General features: G+C 36.3%; 2 protein-coding genes across 3 annotated transcripts; both read left to right on the top strand.

Moving 5' to 3' along the window:
• Positions 1 to 280: 280 nt before the first annotated feature.
• On the top strand, positions 281 to 2,840 carry LOC113736090 (cytochrome P450 76T24-like). Of its 2 annotated transcripts, XM_072082260.1 has the most exons (3): positions 281 to 1,256; positions 1,407 to 1,433; positions 1,934 to 2,840. In XM_072082260.1, exons 1-3 carry the CDS (start codon positions 357 to 359, stop codon positions 2,540 to 2,542), a joined length of 1,536 nt encoding a protein of 511 aa, XP_071938361.1. In that variant the 5' UTR covers positions 281 to 356; the 3' UTR covers positions 2,543 to 2,840. The 2 variants fall into 2 exon arrangements, with proteins under 2 accessions (XP_071938361.1, XP_027118829.1); XM_027263028.2 differs by lacking the exon at positions 1,407 to 1,433 and having other exon boundaries at positions 282 to 1,256.
• Positions 2,841 to 13,695: 10,855 nt separating this feature from the next.
• Positions 13,696 to 15,364, top strand: LOC113733685 (glutathione S-transferase U17-like). The gene is made up of 2 exons (XM_027259886.2): positions 13,696 to 14,091; positions 14,740 to 15,364. Exons 1-2 carry the CDS (start codon positions 13,774 to 13,776, stop codon positions 15,112 to 15,114), a joined length of 693 nt encoding a protein of 230 aa, XP_027115687.1. The 5' UTR covers positions 13,696 to 13,773; the 3' UTR covers positions 15,115 to 15,364.
• Positions 15,365 to 20,584: the final 5,220 nt, after the last annotated feature.

Genomic DNA, 20,584 nt, shown 5'->3' with positions numbered 1-20,584 from the left:
GTATGTGAAGGTATTTCTAGAGACTTATTTGACTTTGTTAACATGAAAACAAAATGGGTATTTTTGGATATTTGGTAGAAAATTGAGGGTAAACCAGTACATAATTCTATTCTTGATTAGGTTTAGCTTGATTTGTTAATTGTGCTAAAAATTAAAAGTTGAAGGTAATAGATTGCTGAAATTGAAAGTTCAGAGTGCAAAGTCTGCTAGCCGAATTGTTGAGGGGTGCAAACTGCAATTAACCCGCAATCAACCCTATATTTAATGAATCAGTATCCTGCCATTCTCACCTCGAATGATCTGAACAGGCTTAGAACTTGTAGCTAAAGAAGAAGAGAGGGAAGAGAGAGATAAACATGGACAAGGCACCGCCTTTTCTTTTACTACTACTAGTAGTAATATTATTTTTCATTTTGTATCGGATCTTCCGCCACTATCTCGGCCAAAAGTCCAGTAAACTTCCCCCCGGTCCACACCAATATCCCATAGTTGGAAATATGTTCCAGCTCAGTGGAATCTTCCATTCAACACTGGCAAAACTCTCCAAAACATACGGACCTTTGATGTCAATTAAGGTACTGAACAGAAGAATGATCATTGTATCCTCACCCAAAGTAGCCAAAGAATTACTTCAAAAACATGATCATCTCTACACCTCTAAACTAGTACTTGATTCAGCCCGAGCATTTGACTATCACAAGTTCTCTATCATCTGGTTGCCTGTAAATGGCCAATGGCATAATCTTCGTAAATTGTGCAAAGAACAAATTTTCTCCTCAGAAAGACTCAATGCTAGTCAAGGGCTCCGTCAAGAAAAGCTACAACAGCTTTGCAATTATGTCGATGGCTGCTGCATTAACGGGGAAGCTGTCGACATAGGTGAAGCTGCCTTCACTACAATCCTCAATATTCTGTCCAACACTTTATTCTCTGTTGATTTTGGTAATTACGAGTCCAATTCATCTCGAGAACTGAAAGAAATCATATCGGGTGTGGTGGATACCATAGCAAAACCTAATCTTTCAGACTTCTTTCCGGTGCTCAGAGCAATTGATCCACTGGGTATTAGGCGGCAGACCAAATTTTACTTTGGAAAATTGCTTCAAAAATTTGAAGAAATTATCAGGCAACGGTTACAAGAAAGAGAGAAATCTCTTGCTTACTTGCGCAGAAATGACTTGTTGGAGGTCCTCCTTGATCTCACCCAGCAGCAAAAATCTGAATGGGGCATTGAGGAGATAAAACATTTGCTTCTCGTGAGTATCTACTAAACTTTTGAACTGATGAAAATTATAAAAGGTTAATAATCGTTGGCTAATCTAATAGCCATAATTCCATAAATAGTTATAGTTTTTTCTGTTTTTATTCAGATGTTATAAACAATTCTGACTGATATTTGTTTGTAGGCTCAATTTCTTCTCGAAACTCTGCAGGTAAAGGATATTATTATCCACGGGATATATTATTTTTTGTTGGAAAGTCAAAAGATTAAGGGAGATGGATGAGGATGTTTATTTCTTGCATTAATTAATACCCTGTCACTCAAATGGAGCAAATAAGAGATTCTCTGCTTTTTCTTTGTTAATTGTTCTTTTAAATAGGTGAGGAATGGAATTTAAGAAGTGAGAAGGGAAGATTTGAACGCATGACCTCTAATTTTTGAGATATCAATTTTAATCACTAAACTAATGTCTTTTGGGCATAAAGTTCTCATTCAAATGCAAAACATGGGCTTAATGGGTGTGGATGCTGAGTAATTCATAATCTGGAGTCAATGAATGTTAGTGTCCATTAAAATATGGAATACGTCACGAAAATTTAGGAATTACACAAGTGAACTAAGCTGCAAATAAAAATTTGCAATCCGAAAGGAAAATTGGAAGCTAAAAGACAAACCTCGGGAACGTATTTGACTGTATATATTCTGTTTCAGGATTTATTCCTTGCAGCATTTGATACAACATCATCAACGGTGGAATGGGCAATTGCAGAGTTATTGCGAAACCCTGAAAAAATGGAAAGGGCTAGATCTGAGATTAGAGAAATCATAGGAAGAGGAAAGCTGGTTCAAGAATCACAGATTTTTGCACTCCCTTACTTGCAGGCAATTATTAAAGAGGTCTTTCGCCTTTACCCTCCTGCCACCACAATAAGTCGCTATTACGAGGCCGATATCGAGATTGGCCAGTACATTGTACCCAAAAATGCTCTAGTACTTGTTAATTTATGGGCTATTGGTAGAGACTCTAGCTTGTGGTCGAGTCCTGATTCCTTTGTGCCAGAAAGGTTCCTGGATAGTGAAATTGATGTGAAAGGCCAGCATTTTGAGCTCCTTCCATTCGGTACAGGCAGGAGAATGTGTCTTGGAATGCCGCTGGCTGATCGGTTTATTCATTTGACGGTGGCTTCGCTCATTCATAACTTTGATTGGAAGACTGAAGGAGGGATCAAACCAGAAGATGTGGACATGAGTGAAAAGCTTGGAGTTACAATGCAGAAGGCTGTACCCCTTAAAGCCATTCCAACTCGAACCACAGTTTAATCATTCGTTTTTACATACTCAAGTTGTCATTTCCACGGTGGAGGGAAGGTTAGGTTGGATAGTAAAGTAGGAGATTCTGTGTTCAAGATCTCCCTTTACGGAAAAAAAGTTGTCTCTAGTGCGACTTTTTCTAGCATTTTCTTGTATGTACAATAGGTATAATAAGTACATGGACACAGTTTTTAAGGTAGGTGGATTTTGATGCTGCGGTACATTTTCTGTATCACAGTTCATTACAATATGTGTTGCGATGGTATGTGGTTTCTTATTTTGTATCGAATAATTGTTGGTTGGTAAATCTTGCATATTTTTTGTGTTAGGATGGTAGGTAATTTCTTGTTTCCAACCACTAAGGGTCGATTAGAAAATCGGGCGACATGTTGTGGTACTATAATAGAAAATCCAAAAACCAAGATAAACTAATTCGTTTATATCACGATTGGCAAGATATGTTTCAAAGATTTTGACCCTTTGGACCTATAATGAATGTGATTCATATCGTAATTTCCCCTAAACTTAACTCCTAGCCTTAGGGTGCTATGATTTTCCTAAATTTCATCGACTTAAATTTGCTGTTTACTAAATTCATTAACTAACTATTAAGAATTTTGAATTATAAAATAACAAATTTAAAAATAGAAATGAAAAATTTAAGAAGTAGGAAAAGATTTGCATCCTTTCCCCTCCTTGTATTTATTTAATAATAATAATTATTAATAAAATAGGGGCAAGTAGCCTCGGTGAATGGGGTTTATCGAAAAAAAAAGCAAAAGGGAGAAAGGATTTGTGCTGCTAACTAATTACCTATATTAAAAGTGTTAAAAATGTGTAGTAATTCATGGATTTATTAATAAAAAATAATCTATTTTAGGCTATTTTTTTTGGGTCAATTAAAAGAGTCAACCCAAATGTTGTAGACTGAATATCAATTATTAACTTTACATCCTTGTGATATTAATTTGTGATCATTGCTTAATCCAATTAGGAAAGCTATAAGATGAAGTTTTACGCTAGTCAAAGTAATCAATATCTTCAACATAGCCCTTTTCCTCCTTGGCGGCACCATTACACGCCATTTCTTGCCTGACAGGTGTCGAGCCTGTGCAATAATAAATACCTACTCGAGAAAAATGTAAATTTTACATATAGCGGTGAGTAGGGTCGAATCCACAGGGACTGGGGATAACTTATTTCTTTTAGAGTTCGAAGTATGGGGGGTTTTCAATGGGAGACAAATAAAAATGAAATAAAACAAACAAAATTCAAAACTAACTCACAAAGCATAATTTATTAAAAATAGCAATTAATAAAAGTTCTACCCAAAGGATCAACTGCTCAGGTACGGTCCAATTAAATGATCATTGATGCAAAGATATTTCACCCACGCATTACTAGGTTGGTTATAGTCATCAACAAGCTCTGACAACCAGTTCTTCCTTACTTTTTCGACAGTCAAGGTACGACCATTGACTGCTTCTCTAACCAGATAACAACATTAGGTACGATCGTAGGAATTTAATTACCCGATTACATTAAAGTTAGAAGAACCCAACCCTAATCAATAAACACGCTAAGAGGGTTTATTTAAGCTAGATCTTGCGTTTCCCCATCACAAAGCCAATTATGGTGGTTGCCACGGGGTGTTAACTAAATGAACAATTACGAATTCTATTTAATTAACGTGGCAGTAGGCTATTAAATTAAATCAAATACCCGGCCGTTGATATTCAATTAATAAAATACCCATGAACAATTAATTCAGGAAACGCACGAATAGCAATTAATTGGAGGAAATAATGAAGATTCGGTTAGATCTCACAGATATTATGAACCGCGCCCTCGCGTCGACCTTTGGGTAGAGGAGAAAATTAGCCGCTCCTCATCGTGTCAATCTCGCGTGATTTAATTGAATTCATTCAATTAATTGCCGAAAAATTGGAAAAGATGAATTAACGAAGGAACGGCTGAAAAACCTTTGCTTCCCTTTGTTGGGTTTCGTGTTCGTACCCCTCGAGCGAAAGTAGAAGCAAAAGTCGAATAGGAAAAATTGTACAGAAGCCAAAAGCAAAGCAAAAGAGTCAAAAGCATGAAAGCCAAAAAGTAAGAGAAGAGTCTACAACGTCTGACGGCTAGGGAAAAGAAAACTAAAGCTATCTAAAATCCTAATACGTGAATCCCCTTTTCTTTTGGTCTTTTTCGCCTTTTGTAGCCGCCAGTAGTCTTCAAAGGGTTAGGAGGCCCACAACTTTTGTTTCAAGGTTCCAATCCAGTGCTTCGGGTTCACGTGGACCATGGTCCGTCTTTCGGTAACGTCTACCTTCTAAGGCGTGGCCACGCTCTGAGACGAAGGGTCTTCTGAAAATTTGCCTCAAGAGAACATTTTTAATGCCGACCACCTACAATTCATACAAATATGAAATATAAGTTAAACCTCAATACTTAGCACAGAAAATAGCCAAAATCAGGACAAAATAACACTGCAAAATGTGCCAGATAACTGCTCTATCAAATCCTTCCACACCTAGACAATGCTTGTCCTCAAGCATTTCGGAGCTCAGAAGTACAACCAAGAGAGCAGAGGTCATGGAATAGTCTATACTAACACAAGCATCTCAGGTCCCTGACAATATCGCTAAAATTAGAACACACCGGATAGGTTGTAATTCAAAGAAAATATATGAATACTAGGAACGCTCAAATCAACATCACGGAATGGCATTACCATAAGTTTGCACATTTATCACATCTCCACCACTCGAAAGTGAACTAAATACACAAATCAAAGGGACTTTGGTGAGGTTGTAATGGAGTCCAGGTGAAAGGCGGGATAAGAAGGTAAAAATAGGGTGTAATGTGTCAAGAGAATGTCCAATATCCACTACATAACCACAATGCTTTATCGGGGCAATTTCTCAAGTAGGGCGTTTCCATTTGCTGTTTTCATTGTACAAGTGTCGGAACTCTTTTTTTTTTTTTTTTTTTTTTTTGGAGAGGATGTCTAGCAAGGCGTGGGCACGCCCTGGAAGACAGAGTCTTCTGGTCACCAGCTTTTTGCCAATTTCTCCCCTTTTTTTTTCTTTTTTTTTTTTTGGCTTTTCTTTCGATCTCAGATGTACAGAAACAGCACCATACAACATCTTTTTGACAACACTTGCCACCACAGATTTATTTACCTTGCACAAGTAATGAATTTCAGACATCGCTTAATGACACAAGGTTGGACAAAAGAGTCTAAAAAGGTCATGGATTATCCAGCACGGCTAACAAACAAAGAGAGGGATAAAAGCTCAAATTGGTTCACTATTGGGAGATAAGATGAGGGCTTGGTTTTTTAGATAGCTAAATAGGGTTATATCCTAAATGCCCTTATCATTTCAAATGCATCCAATTCAACAAAAAATGTGGTCTCGACATGTATAAACTAGCAAGTTCTAGAATGCCAATACCATGTGTGATACCCACTTAATCAAACAAAAATAGAGCAAACAAGAATAATGTGCTCATATAAGGCTCAAAAGCTCCCAAAAGTTTCAAAAATGGGTCAAGTCCAGCGTATTCAACACTCAACAACACTGCCAAGGGAAAACGAAATGCATAGCTAGTATATTTACCCACATACCCCCGCATCTTGATTGTGTCATTTATCACAGCAACATGCTCAAGCATTAACAAGCATAGAAATAAACAAAAAGCTGACTAACTACAATGTTTTCTTTTTTTTTCATTTTTTCCATTTTGTTTCATTTTTTTTTGAGTAACAAAGCAAAAAGAAATAATGGAAGCCACTCCCCCACGCCTAAAACCTACATTGTCCTCAATGTAGAAAAGACAAATGAAGTATTAGGAGAAAAGAAAAGAAACTTCCCTGACCACCGGGGAGGGAAAGTGAGACACTAAGGCGGAAGAGGGGAGACGGCTGCGTGCACAATGTGGAGTGGTGGCGATGGACGCAACACCAACAGGAAGGAGAAGACTGAAGTTTCGTTTTCGGAAGGCGTGGGCATGCCTTGGAAGCTAGAGTCTTCTGACCATCAATTCCAAAGCTTCATTCCTTAGGCATGATCAACTAGAGTGGGCATGTCCAACTGCCAGCTTCCTGCCACAAAACAACAATCCACTAAATGACACTAACACTTAATAAAAATTCCAAAAATATAAGAAAACTAAAACAAAAGAATCCTTGGGTTGCCTCCCAAGCAGTGCCTTTTTTTAATGTCTTTGGCTAGACATTGTCATGTTTATTCATGGAGGATAAAATCGTGTAGCTTGTTGCAGTGCTTCATCTCCTAAGTAATCCTGATAGCCCTCGTAGATAGAGTAATTCTTGACTCCACGAGCTACGGTCTTCCATGGATTAGTAGTTGGCGCCAAACAAACAAGTGATGACCTTAAATCTTCACTCATTCCTCCATCAAGAGCACTTATTGATTCGAGATATTTTGCCATCGTGACTCTTAACTCATTCCTGTCATGAAACTCAAAATTTTCTGGTATAATAAAATCAATCTCACTAACAGGAATTAAAGAATAAGAGTCAGGAGAGTATTGATCAAGGAATGGGGGAGGTGTCACCTCATTTGGAGATTGTTCACTGGATTCATCCACTTGAACAATTTGATATTGGGGTTCCTTTTCTTGTACTTCAATTCCCTTTTCAACTGTATCTTTAGATTCTTTTTCATGAGATTCTTGCAGTTCCATGTCATTTGTCAGGATAATTATACCCTCATTTTCTTCATGGTCGATAATAATCGCTGAGGGTAATTCTTCACAGAATGGAGAAATCAATTTGCTCATTTTAGATGCCAATTCACGCCTTCCATCTTCCATCTCTTTAATCAACATTTGTGTCTCCTGTTGAATTTGATATGTCTCCTGTTGAATTTGATGTGTCTCCTGTTGAATTTGATATGTGTTAGTAGCTATTAATTCAACTATTTCTTCAAGAGACATACCTGACATGGATGACGGTCCTTGAGACTCTAGCTGTTGAAAATCTATTGGCCTTTGTTCATAATTAAAAGTGGAATCATCCCACCATCTTTGCTCATACCCGTTTGAATAAGGGTCATACCAAGTTTGATATTGAGGTGAAAAATCCCTAAAAGTATCGATTGGAGTACTTCGACCATCTTGAAATGCAGGGCATATGTCGAGTGAATAATTCGAAGCAAAATAAGCTCCACAATTTGCAACAGCCCATTGATCATTAGAAAAAGCATGAGTCTCATAACCCCTTGTAAAATTAAAATCCAGTCTATCACCAAAATACGGAATGTTAGCAGCCATAAAATATATACAAAAAAAATAAGAGAAAAATAAAAAAAATGAACTAAAAAAGAAATAAATTAATTAGGCACCAGTCCCCGGCAACGGCGCTAAAAATTGACAGGTGTCGAGCCTGTGCAATAATAAATACCTACTCGAGAAAAATGTAAATTTTACATATAGCGGTGAGTAGGGTCGAATTCACAGGGAGTGGGGATAACTTATTTCTTTAGAGTTCGAAGTATGGGGGGTTTTCAATGGGAGACAAATAAAAATGAAATAAAACAAACAAAATTCAAAACTAACTCACAAAGCATAATTTATTAAAAATAGCAATTAATAAAAGTTCTACCCAAAGGATCAACTGCTCAGGCACGGTCCAATTAAATGATCATTGATGCAAAGATATTTCACCCACGAATTACTAGGTTGGTTATAGTCATTAACAAGCTCTGACAACCAGTTCTTCCTTACTTTTTCGACAGTCAAGGTACGACCATTGACTGTTTCTCTAACCAGATAACAACCTTAGGTACGACCGTAGGAATTTAATTACCCGATTGCATTATAGTTAGAAGAACCCAACCCTAACCAATAAACACGCTAAAAGGGTTTATTTAAGCTAGATCTTGCGTTTCCCCATCATAAAGCCAATTATGGTGGTTGCCACGGGGTGTTAACTAAATGAACAATTACGGATTCTATTTAATTAACATGGCAGTAGGCTATTAAATTAAATCAAATACCCGGCCGTTGATATTCAATTAATAAAATACCCATGAATAATTAATTCAGGAAACGCATGAATAGCAATTAATTGGAGGAAATAATGAAGATTTGGTTAGATCTCACAGATATTATGGACCGCGCCCTCGCGTCGACCTTTGGGTAGGGGAGAAAATTAGCCGCTCCTCATCGTGTCAATCCCGCGTGATTTAATTGAATTCATTCAATTAATTGCCGAAAAATTGGAAAAGATGAATTAACGAAGGAACGGCTGAAAAACCTTTGCTTACCTTTGTTGGGTTTCGTGTTCGTACCCCTCGAGCGAAAGTAGAAGCAAAAGTCGAATAGGAAAAATTGTACAGAAGCCAAAAGCAAAGCAAAAGAGTCAAAAGCGTGAAAACCAAAAAGCAAGAGAAGAGTCTACAACGTCTGACGGCTAGGGAAAAGAAAACTAAAGCTATCTAAAATCCTAATACGTGAATCCCCTTTTCTTTTGGTCTTTTTCGCCTTTTGTAGCCGCCAGTAGTCTTCAAAGGGTTAGGAGGCCCACAACTTTTGTTTCAAGGTTCCAATCCAGTGCTTCGGGTTCACGTGGACCATGGTTCGTCTTTCGGTAACGTCTATCTTCTAAGGCGTGGCCACGCTCTGAGACGAAGGGTCTTCTGAAAATTTGCCACAAGAGGACATTTTTAATGCTGACCACCTACAATTCACACAAATATGAAATATAAGTTAAACCTCAATACTTAGCACAGAAAATAGCCAAAATCAGGACAAAATAACACTGCAAAATGTGCCAGATAACTGCTCTATCATTGCCCCTCCCAAACGTGCTCCCGTTTGAAATTTCTATTAGTACAATGAAGAACGCTTGTCTACACTACAGAGACCTAGGCCCTGTATGATAATGTAATTCAATACTTAAATTTAATGGATTCAAATTTTAATATATTTAGATGCGTTTGATAACCAAAAATTGAAAATTTGAATTAATTAAGTGACACTGAATATCCTAAACAAAACTTGCTCCCAAAAATAAGTGATAAGTTATTCACCTATCATTAAATATAATATGCACTCAAATATATTAATTTTAATACTTAACAATTCAATAATTTAATAAATTCAAATTTCAGATTTTAAATTTCAGTTTTCATACTTCAAATTTATCAAACGTATCCTTAATTCCCCAACAAAATAAAAGAATCTTCACCAACTTGACAATATCCTTGTCTTTCTCCTCCTTTTAATAATCTATGCATAACATTGTTTTTAATTTTATCGCATCATTGTTATTCCATTTCATTAGCTTAAACATTCGTACCTTTAGTTCTCAAGTACAGGCTATCGCCCTTATAAAGACTTCACCATTGAGAAATTATTTCAATAATGTTGGGAAAGAGCTAAGCAAACAACTTGTGATGAAAATTTATAGAAATGGCATCAAACGTACTATATTCACTTTTTTTATGGCCATATTTGTCCTTTATTAGTGCGCAAGCAAAGGACGTACGATACAGATAAGGTAAAGTTTATTTCTCTAAAATGCACTTATGTAACAAATCCGATCGAACATTAGAAATGTTGTTTCAAAAAATGTTCAGAGTAGATGGTGGTTGGCTTTCTGCAATAATGGAAGCAGTGTTCCAAAATAACTGGTTAAGTTGCAGCTTTCTTCACTATGTACCCCGCGGACTAACTGGTGTTAGAGATTGGGAAAAGGTAACACGTTAATGAAATTACTTCAAAACTTCTCTTGCCAAAACGAAACTTCATAACTTCAGAAATGGCTAGTAACTTGTTAATTCGTATACTGTGCTTATATGTAGTTGACAAGCAATATTCATAGTAAAAAGTTGGTTAATATATAGCGACTTGTCGATTATTGCACCTAGGATTTTCCCATTTAAGTTACTATTGTCGTTCATATTGGTCTCTGAATTAAAAGAACTATAACGTGTAAAGTGATCATAATGGCTACTTTCTTCAGGGTAAACTACAATTTGCCTATAAATTTCAGGGAAAAATATAATTTTGATCTCAATGTTTAGCTTGTGTGCTAAATTGGTCTCTAATTTTTTTGCTTCAAAGGTTCTGATTTTGAGCAACTATAAGGCAACGAATGAAAACTCAGAGTCAGTAACAATAAAAATCAAATTGGTGTTATTGAAAAGTTTTAACTTTGCATTTTTTATCAGTAGAGTTTGGAGTTAAGATCAACAAGGTCCCTTAGAACTTATAATTAAAATTTTAAATGACATTAAATGTAACTTAAATCAAATATATAATATGACAAATGTGTTCCCTAATCTCTATAAAAACTGCTAGAAGCACTTTATATCGACACAATGCTATCCTTTAATTTATAGAGCATCTCTTTGTTAAATTAGTCACAATTGAATAATAGTATATAGATATTACTAGATAAAAACTAAGAATTAGTGAAAGGTAGAGGAGAATTGTGATTTTGTATGTAACTTTATTCTAACCACTATTAGACAAATTCTTGCATGATGTAGGCTTCAAATGGTTGTAATTAAGAAGTGTGACTAACATAACTAGTCAAACTACGTACTAATATAAAGAGCTTTTAACAATTTTTGAAAAAAAAATCCTTTTCTTTAATTCTTGTCATTTGTTTCTATCAAAATCTAATATTACAATGATAAAATTTTAAGCTAATTATTTTTTTTGAAAAGAAATTTTGTTGATATAGCAATGAGCACATATACCACGGGCTCATAGAGTTACTAGTCCCTGCAAGACAATTCATAAGAAACTATACAATCAATATATTAGAATTCTATATACAACACATCAACTAAAGATACACTGGTCAAAGCTCAAGATTAAGCTGAGTTCTCCTTGCTTTTCCTTACACCCCTCCAGTTCATAGCCATAGTATGGATCTCTAAAATAATCATTTTCACAATTTGATCACAATTTTGATACATACTACTGAATATCCTTCGATTTCTAGCCCACCAAATATAGTACACTGTAGCAGCCAATGATAATCTCACTAACTTGAGACCAACGTTGCAAGAGAGAAGAAACATATGAAAAATCAGTCGCAAGAGTAAACGAAATAAAAACATGAAAAAGAAGTAAAAGAAGTTTAATTAGCATTTCAATTATTTTAATTATTAGCTTTAGTAGCACACATGTAACACGATTTCAATCTACTTCTAATCTCATTTCATCATTAGGCCCTCGACAGCAATATTTGAAATTTAACGAGTTATAAGAATTTGAAGTCCAAACATTGGGAACAAAAAAAATGCAAAGTCCAAACTATACATTGATGGCAGTAATCCTAAATTTGCCTAAAATACAAATCTTCACAACATTTTTTGTAATCAGAACATTTGAGACTAGTTGGCACATAAGTCAAACATTGGGAATGAAAACTATATTTCTTCCTAAACTTTAAGCCAAGATTCACATTTGGTACAAAAAAATGCATCTTAATCTTCTTTTGGAATTAATTATTCAAGCCTTACAAGTGTTATTGTACAAAGACTATTATTTCTTTCCTTAATATGAAATATATATATATATATATATATATATATATGTATATATATAACAGTCCAAGATAATTGTCGACTTTTGTAAATGTATGGCACACTAAAGGAATTTAAACCCCAATTTCGGTTCCTTTCTTCACGACTGCATGGAATTTCATATTTTCAAAGCACACAATTTGGATCTCACAATTATTTATTACAAAAGAATCCGTTTAAATTCCAACAATTTTAACTTCGGCATTCTAGTGACCAGTTGATATTTCCTAACTTACCCATACTTTTTTATAATTTTTTAATTCTGGCTAGCTCTGGTGATAACCATGATCATGTATTGGCATAATTTTGTTGCATGAAAATTCAACAGAATTTTGCCCAAAAAAGGCTAAAAGATACTGTTGTTTTTCCTTCATGGATCTGACATGCGTCCAAATCCTCCTTCGGTTTTGATCAGCGCTAATACTTAATGACTGCAGATGCTATTTTCTTTTAAACTTTTTATTTTTATACAAAAAGGAGGTTTTGAATCCAGAATCTCATACTTACAATTTCTCTCACATTATTATTTAACCCAACCTCCTCCATGATTATGTTATTCATGATTTGTCCAAAATTAGTTTTCGGGGTAGAGGACTGATAAAAATTTGGGACAATAAAAGATTCATAATGATTGATATAATTTAAGAGGATAGAACAAGAGAAGACGTGGAATTGGTTATAATATTTACTATTGATTGTCAAGATAAAATAAAAATAAATAAATAAATCAAGTTGTCACCATTAGAGAATCAACAGCTAATCGAGTCGTTAGCTCTAAAAAGCCTAAAATACTAGCTTTCACTTTTGTCTTTGTTTTCTTCTTCATTCAAGCCACTACTCTGTCCCACCTTGTCATGTTTTTTCCCCCCAACTAGCCTTTTATTTGGCACCTTGTCATGTTCTTTTGCTTGTCGATTTCTCCATTCCGCTAAGAAGCATCTTGTATGACAACAAAAGCATAATTAACATCGCAGAAAATTGGACAGGGAATCTAATTTGCAGGTTTTAAAGGAATTTATAACTAGTAAACATCTTTGTTTTGACACCAAAATCCAAATGACATATGCATATGGATTAGACTTCTCTCCATTAGACTCTTTCTCTCTCTCTCTCTCCCCATTATCCCTCAATAGACTATTAGATTATTGCTACATGGATTCATTATTTAATCGCTACATCAATTCATCAGTTATCAAAGGCTCGTATTCTTTCTCACCAAATAGCCTTCTAGCTCTACTTAACATTGAAAAGAAAAAAAAAAGAATTCCATAAATAATTAGATCTCTCACCGCATCATCTTATTCAATAATCCTATCACATAACACCCTACATCCAAACTAAAAAGAACTACTGAACTTTAACTCGTTATACTGACTTGTGAATTGAAATGGCCTGAAGTTTCTTGGTGTAAGTTAAAACTTAAATCCATCCCTTAATTAACCGTTGAATTTTCCATTTCTCAGCAATATTTCGTTCAATGAATATTTCGAAATTTGCAATATTTCAAAAACTTGCCATTTATCAGCTTGTATTACTTGTTCACACTTAACAGAGGCCTATCTTCCAAGCTTTCATCTATAAATACAACTAACAACCCGCAAGAATATCGCATGTATCCACTTTAAGAAGTTTTCAGCTTTGTCTTCAACGGATTTAAGCTCAGGTTTAGCAATGCCAACGAATGATGTAAAGCTTCTTGGTGCTCCTGCAAGCCAATACGTGAACCGGGTTCAGTTTGCCCTCAATCTAAAATCAATAGACTATGAATTCATCCCACAGAATATGAGAGAAAAAAGTGAGCTCCTTCTTAAATCTAATCCTGTTCACAAGAACATCCCAGTACTCCTCCATGGTGATAAGCCCATATGTGACTCACTTGTGATTGCGCAGTACATTGATGAGTTCTGGTTTGATGGTCCCTCTATCCTTCCTTCTGATCCCTACGACCGTGCCATTGCCCGCTTTTGGGCAGCTTACATTGATGACAAGGTACTACTATAGCATTTGCTGCTTGACCAATCTTTTTTCACTTGACAAGGCACCGGTGTATCCTCAGGGATCGGGGTAGGGATGGTTGCCAGTTTGTGCATTTCAATAAATAAATCTGTTTGTTCAAAATATAAATCTATTCGAACGTAATATAAATATAGAATACTTTTTTCTATATTAGTCCCACACATGGTATTAAAATCGATATGCATCTTGTGATCTTGACTGCAAAATTTTTTTTTTAATGCAATCAAGGTGATTAACATTTCATGAATGGTTTGTACTACAAACGTTTCTACCCCTATTTCTATATCTTTATTCAACACTGTGCATGTGAAGTAGCAGGATTCAGTGACGGACTAAGGGCACAGCGATGTACTGAAAGCATGCATAATTTGGTAGCTAAAATTTGTCCACCAACACAAATTAAAAGAATTTAAATGTAAGATTCAGATAATGTCGTGTAATTTTGATATAACTTCATAATTGGGTCTCCATAAACAATAATTATATAAAATTGTAAAATTAGCTTGTGATAATTACTATATATATATATATATATATATATATATATTTATATAGCGTTTTCACTGGCCGTTATTCCTGCCTGTCCCTGTTCCGTTACTAATGTGTTTAATTGGTATGCAGTGGATTCCATTTTTCAAGGAGCTTACAACTGCAAAAGACGAGGAGTCCAAAACAGCATTGGTGGAGAAAATATTTGAAGGTCTAAAATTCTTTGAGGATGTATTCGTGAAGGCCAGCAAAGGGAAGTGCTTCTTTGGTGGAGAAACAATAGGTTTTCTTGATATCGTTCTGGGCTGCTACTTGGGATGGCTAAAGGCTTGGGAAATTCAGTTAGATGTGAATTTTCTTGATGAAGCCAAGACACCTGCCCTAGTGGGATGGGCTGAAAGCTTTTCCTCGGACAAAGCTATTCATGGTATTATACCAGAGACTGAGGAACTTTTTAGAATTCTCCAAATCATCCTAGCTAGGGCAGCAGATGCTGCTTCAAAGTGAAAAAGTACCATTATTCATTTACTCAATGGATGATGGCATCATCGGTTGTCAACTTATTATTATTATTAGTATTATTATTTTCTGTGTGCTGTGTGGCAATAGTAGTAAACTTGTAATGGGAAAGCCTTCTTTACCAAAAGGGAAATTCTCATTTTAGTTCTTTGCATTCCAATTTCATATCGTGTTATTTGTATAAAACAAGTATCATGTGAGACATTCCATTTCAATACAGATCCTTTTGTCGCTCCTATTTCAGATAGACATTACATTTATATACAGATCCTTATATTGTTAAATTCCACTTAGGATCAGGCGTAACCGAACTTTCTTTTGACACACCTTTCCTTATTTTTTTAGACTCCATTCGCTTATTTATACAATCTAAAATTTTGTGTTCACTGTTAAAGTCATCACTAACTTATGGCAACATCTGGGCCACATTCGTTTATGAATTTACATTTCCTAGGATTTTGTTTCTTTCTTCATTCTGGTAGTAGTTTGTCAGAACAAATTGGTAAAGGGCTACGCATGGCAACTGCCCCAAGGGAGCTCGTGAGCTATTAATGATTGCTCCGGGACTGTCGTAGATTTGGCTACGGATCTTTATGTTACACCAAAAGGGTAATGTTAGGTCTGGCCCCAAGAAATTGACAAAAGGATTTGTAACAACCCCCAAAGACAAATAACAAAACAGAAATAAGTAAAACAAGAATACAAGAATTTACGTGGTTCGGTCAAATTAACCTACGTCCACGGGCGGAGGAGGAGCAATATTTTACTATGAAAAAGAAAGTACAAAAGATGCCTTAGGAAAGTGTTCCTAGGCCCAAAACACCTAATACTAAAACAAAAGAGAGCCCAAAAGTATTTAACTAAACAAAAGGCTTAATGACCCAAAGGCCCAAACAGTCCACTAATACTCTCTTGATTTTGGTGCACTTAACCCCATCACAGACCCACTACATTTATAGGCAACCAAGGGAAAGGTTCCCTTATACAAAAGTCGATGTGGGACAACGCCATACTAACAAATCTCCACCTTAGCGTGTCCCCAACATCAACGGTAGCAAAACTGCTCCACCTTCTCCACATAAGCCCCAATGGGCTCACCAACAACGAATACCAACCCAATTCAAGCATTGCTTGAACTTGTAAACTGGAAGAGGTTTCGTGAACATGTTAGTAGGATTCTCCTTGGTACTGATTTTCTGAACAAGAACTTTTCCCTCAGCCATAGTATCTCGAATGAAATGAAATTTCACATCAATGTGTTTCGTCCTCTCATGATGCATCTGATCTTTAGTCAAATGAATGGCACTTTGACTATCACAGTAAATAGTAATAACACCTTGATACAAACTAAGTTCGCCAAACAGACTCTTCAACCATAAGGCTTCTTTGATTGCCTCAATTATGGCCATATATTCTGCCTCCGTAGTAGATAAAGCTACAACGGGTTGTAAAGTAGCTTTCCAACTAACTGCACAACTGCCAATGCAAAATACGTAACCTGAAAGTGATCTTCTCCTGTCAAGATCCCCAGCATAGTCAGAGTCTACAAAACCAACCAAAGTGTCATTATTTCTTCCAATCTCTAAACTACAATTTGAAGTCCCTCGCAAGTATCTAAGAATCCACTTCACAGCCTGCCAATGTGCTTTTCCGGGACACGACATATACCTGCTAACCACACTGACTGCTTGTACAATATCTGGACGAGTACAAACCATTGCATACATAATGCTGCCAACTGCATTGGAATAAGGAACCCGTGCCATATACTCTTCCTCTTCAACTGACTGTAGTGACTGAGCAGCAGATAGTCGAACATGACTAGCAAGAGGAGTAGTCACAGGTTTAGCATCTTTCATGCCAAACTTCTCCAAAACCTTTTCAAGATAATTTTCTTGAGTCAAGAATAATTTTTCAGCTCCTCGGTCTCTTTTGATTTCCATGCCAAGAATTTTCTTAACTGCTTCCAAATGTTTTATGTCAAATTCACTACTTAACTGCAACTTCAAAGTGTGGATTTCTGACAAATTCTGACTATAGCCCTTTGCAACCAAACGTGCTTTATACATTGCATCTTCAACTCCTGGAATACCTTCTTTCTTCTTGAAGATCCATTTACATCCAACAATTTTCTTACCTGGAGGCGGCTTCACAAGAACCCAAGTTCCATTTCGATGGAGAGACTCAATTTCTTCATTCATCGCAACCAACCACTTAGCAGAATCATCACAAGAAAGCGCATCTGAATAAGTAGTAGGCTCATCAACTACATCAATTTCTTCTGCGATAGATAAAGCATATGCAACCAGATTTGCATATCTTTGTGGTGGTCGAATATCCCTCCTTGATTTATCTCTGGCAATGGAATATTCTTTCTCTTCTGAATTATTTTCATCAGTAGATTCAGATGCATCTACTGGCACTTGTTGAATAGAAGGACCAGAACTACCAATCTCAAGCTCCACCTGCTTCTGCATACTATCATCTGTTTGACAAGAACTAGAAGACTCCTTCTTGGAAGATAATATAGAGAATTCATCAAAAGTAACGTCACTACTGATTATAAATTTTGGATATTTAGGATCAGAACACCATAATCTGTATCCTTTCACCCCAGAAGCATACCTAAGGAAAATATACTTTTTAGCACGAGGTTCCAATTTTCCATCATTTACATGCATATATGCTGGACACCCAAAAATTTTAAAATCAGAATAATCAGCAGGAGTACCTGACCAAACTTCCTCAGAAGTTTTGAAATTAAGAGCAGCAGAAGGAGCACGGTTGACAATATAACAGGTCATAGAAATTGCTTCAGCCCAAAAATCCTTGGCCAACCCTGCGTTGGAGATCATGCACCTCGCTCTCTCCAAAAGTGTTCTGTTCATACATTCGGCCACACTATTTTGCTGAGGCGTCATCCTGACAGTGTGATGCCGAACAATTCCTTAATTCTTGCAAAATTCATCAAATTCTCTTTCACAAAATTCCATACCATTATCTGTTATAAGCCGCTTGATCTGTTTACCTGTCCGTTTCTCAATCAAAACTTTCCATTGCTTGAAAGTGAGGTAAATATCATTCTTATGTTTAAGAAAATAAACCCAAACTTTCCTTGAATAATCATCAATGAAAGTCAACATATACCTGGCACCACCCTTAGACGGAACACGAGATGGACCTCATAAATCTGAACGAATATAATCAAGAGTACCTTTCGTCTTATGGATTGCTTGAGAACTGAAGCTAACTCTTTTTTGCTTCCCAAAGATACAATGTTCACAGAATTCCAGTGACCCAGTACTCTGACCGCAAAGAAGTCCCCTTTTGCTTAGTATGCCCAGGCCTTTCTCGTTCATATGTCTCAAACGCATATGTCACAATTTAGTGATGTCAGAATCAGACAAAGATGATGATGACGAAACTGCAACCGAGCCTATGACAGTAGATTCCTGCAAAACATATAAACTACCAACCCTGCAAGCTTTCATTACAACGAGAGCACCTTTAGAAACCTTCATAATGCCATTTTCACCTGTGTATTTGCACCCAAGAGCCTCTAGAGTGCCCAAAAAGATGAGATTCTTTTTCAAATCAGGAACATGTCTAACATTAGTGAGCGTCCTCACAATACCATCATGCATTTTAATTCGAATTGTACCCTTACCAATAATATTACAAGCGGCATTATTACCCATCAAAACAATTCCACCATTGTAAGATTCATAAGTGAAAAATAAATCCCTATTGGGACACATGTGATAAGAGCACCCTGAATCTAAAATCCATTCATTTTTAAACCTTGTCCTGTCATCAGTCACAAAAAAAATACTTCCTTCATTCTCATCAGCTGCAACACCAGTTTCGGTAGTTTCAAAATTTTTCTCACCAGGTTTCTCCTTTTGTTTCAATTTATTTTTCAATTTGAAACAATCTACCTTAATATGCCCCATTTTATGACAATAATTGCACTCCACATTTCTATGTCTGGATTTAGATCTAGATTTAGATCTACTTTTATCAAATTCTCTTCTCTTAGTTCTACCTCTAACAACTAGACCTTCTGCATGGCCTCCACTAAATTCCCCAGTAATATCCCTGTCTATCTGCTCCTTAGATTTTAATGCAGATTTAATTTTTCGATACGAAATTGTTTCTTTTCCATAAATCATAGTATCGCGAAAATGTTTAAAAGATTGGGGAAGGGAACACAAAAGTAACAGGGCCTGATCCTCATCATCAATTTTTGAATCTATATTTCCCAAATCCATAATAATGGAATCAAATTTATCAAGATGTGAGCGTATAGATGTACCTTCAGTCATGCGAAGCATATACAAACTTTGCTTTAAATAAAGCCAATTCTCAACTGTCTTCTTCATGTACAAGACCTTAAGTTTGTCTCACATGGCCTTTGCCGAAGTCTCAGTGGCTACCTCCCACAAAACCTCGTCAGAGAGATTTAAGATAATACTGGATCTTACCTTCTTATCCATCTCAGCAAAATTTGCTTCTATCACACTCTCTGGCTTTTTCTCAATTCCGTGTATCGCTAGATCAACTCCGTCTTGAACCAAAATAGCCTCCATCTTGAGCTGCCACATCCCGAAGTTGACATTCCTGTCGAATTTCTCGATGACAGTCTTTGTTATTGTCATTGTTGCCACAAAATTCAAAGCCTCCAAAGAAGCTCTGATACCAGTTTGTTAGGTCTGGCCCCTGGAAATTGATAAAAGGATTTGTAGCAACCCCCAAAGACAAATAACAAAACAGAAATAAGTAAAACAAGAACACAAGAATTTACGTGGTTCGGTCAAATTGACCTACGTCCACGGGTGGAGGAGTAATATTTTACTATGAAGAAGAGAGTACAAAAGATGCCTTAGGAAAGTGTTCCTAGGCCCAAAACATCTAATACTAAAACACAAGAGAGTCCAAAAGTATTTAACTAAACAAAAGGCTTAATGACCCAAAGGTCCAAATAGCCCACTAATGCTCTCTTGGTCTTGGTGCACTTAACCCCATTACAGGCCCACTACATTTATAGGCAACCAAGGGAAAGGTTCCCTTATATAAAAGTCGATGTGAGATAACGCCACACTAACAGGTAACAGTCCTGATATGCACCAAATACAGTGACATTTGCCATCCTCCTTTAACAAATAAAACTCAAATTCAACTTCTTTTAACCCATGCGACCATTGCTCTTCTTCTCCATCCACAAAAGTTTCTCCTCCCTCTTTATTTCTAAATCCCCAAACCTAACCTCATAACTATTGAAGAATGAGTGAAAACCCCAAACCCATCTTCTCTCTAATGGAAATCTCCACTGCTTTCTCATAATAAGATCTCATAAGAAATTCTTTCAGAACTGAAGCTATGGAGCTTTTGATGAGAAGGATTAACTGATTTGTTAGAGCATAACAAGAAGGCATGGGAAGTGAAAGGGGAAGAACCC

Source organism: Coffea arabica, chromosome 3c (genome assembly GCF_036785885.1).
Source record: "Coffea arabica cultivar ET-39 chromosome 3c, Coffea Arabica ET-39 HiFi, whole genome shotgun sequence".
In the NCBI taxonomy this organism is placed as follows: domain Eukaryota; kingdom Viridiplantae; phylum Streptophyta; class Magnoliopsida; order Gentianales; family Rubiaceae; genus Coffea; species Coffea arabica.
Note: the sequence above shows the minus strand (reverse complement) of the source record. Positions and strands in the feature narration are given on the sequence as shown.

What these genes read in the sequence shown, in the direction of transcription:
- LOC113733685 (XM_027259886.2), top strand. Translation starts at nt 13,774, where the DNA reads ATGCCAACGAATGATGTAAAGCTTCTTGGTGCTCCTGCAAGCCAATAC. An exon ending in CAGCTTACATTGATGACAAG is followed by an intron (nt 14,092 to 14,739) that starts GTACTACTATAG and finishes ATTGGTATGCAG; the next exon opens with TGGATTCCATTTTTCAAGGA.
- LOC113736090 (XM_072082260.1), top strand. Translation starts at nt 357, where the DNA reads ATGGACAAGGCACCGCCTTTTCTTTTACTACTACTAGTAGTAATATTA. An exon ending in AGATAAAACATTTGCTTCTC is followed by an intron (nt 1,257 to 1,406) that starts GTGAGTATCTAC and finishes ATTTGTTTGTAG; the next exon opens with GCTCAATTTCTTCTCGAAAC. An exon ending in TTCTTCTCGAAACTCTGCAG is followed by an intron (nt 1,434 to 1,933) that starts GTAAAGGATATT and finishes ATTCTGTTTCAG; the next exon opens with GATTTATTCCTTGCAGCATT.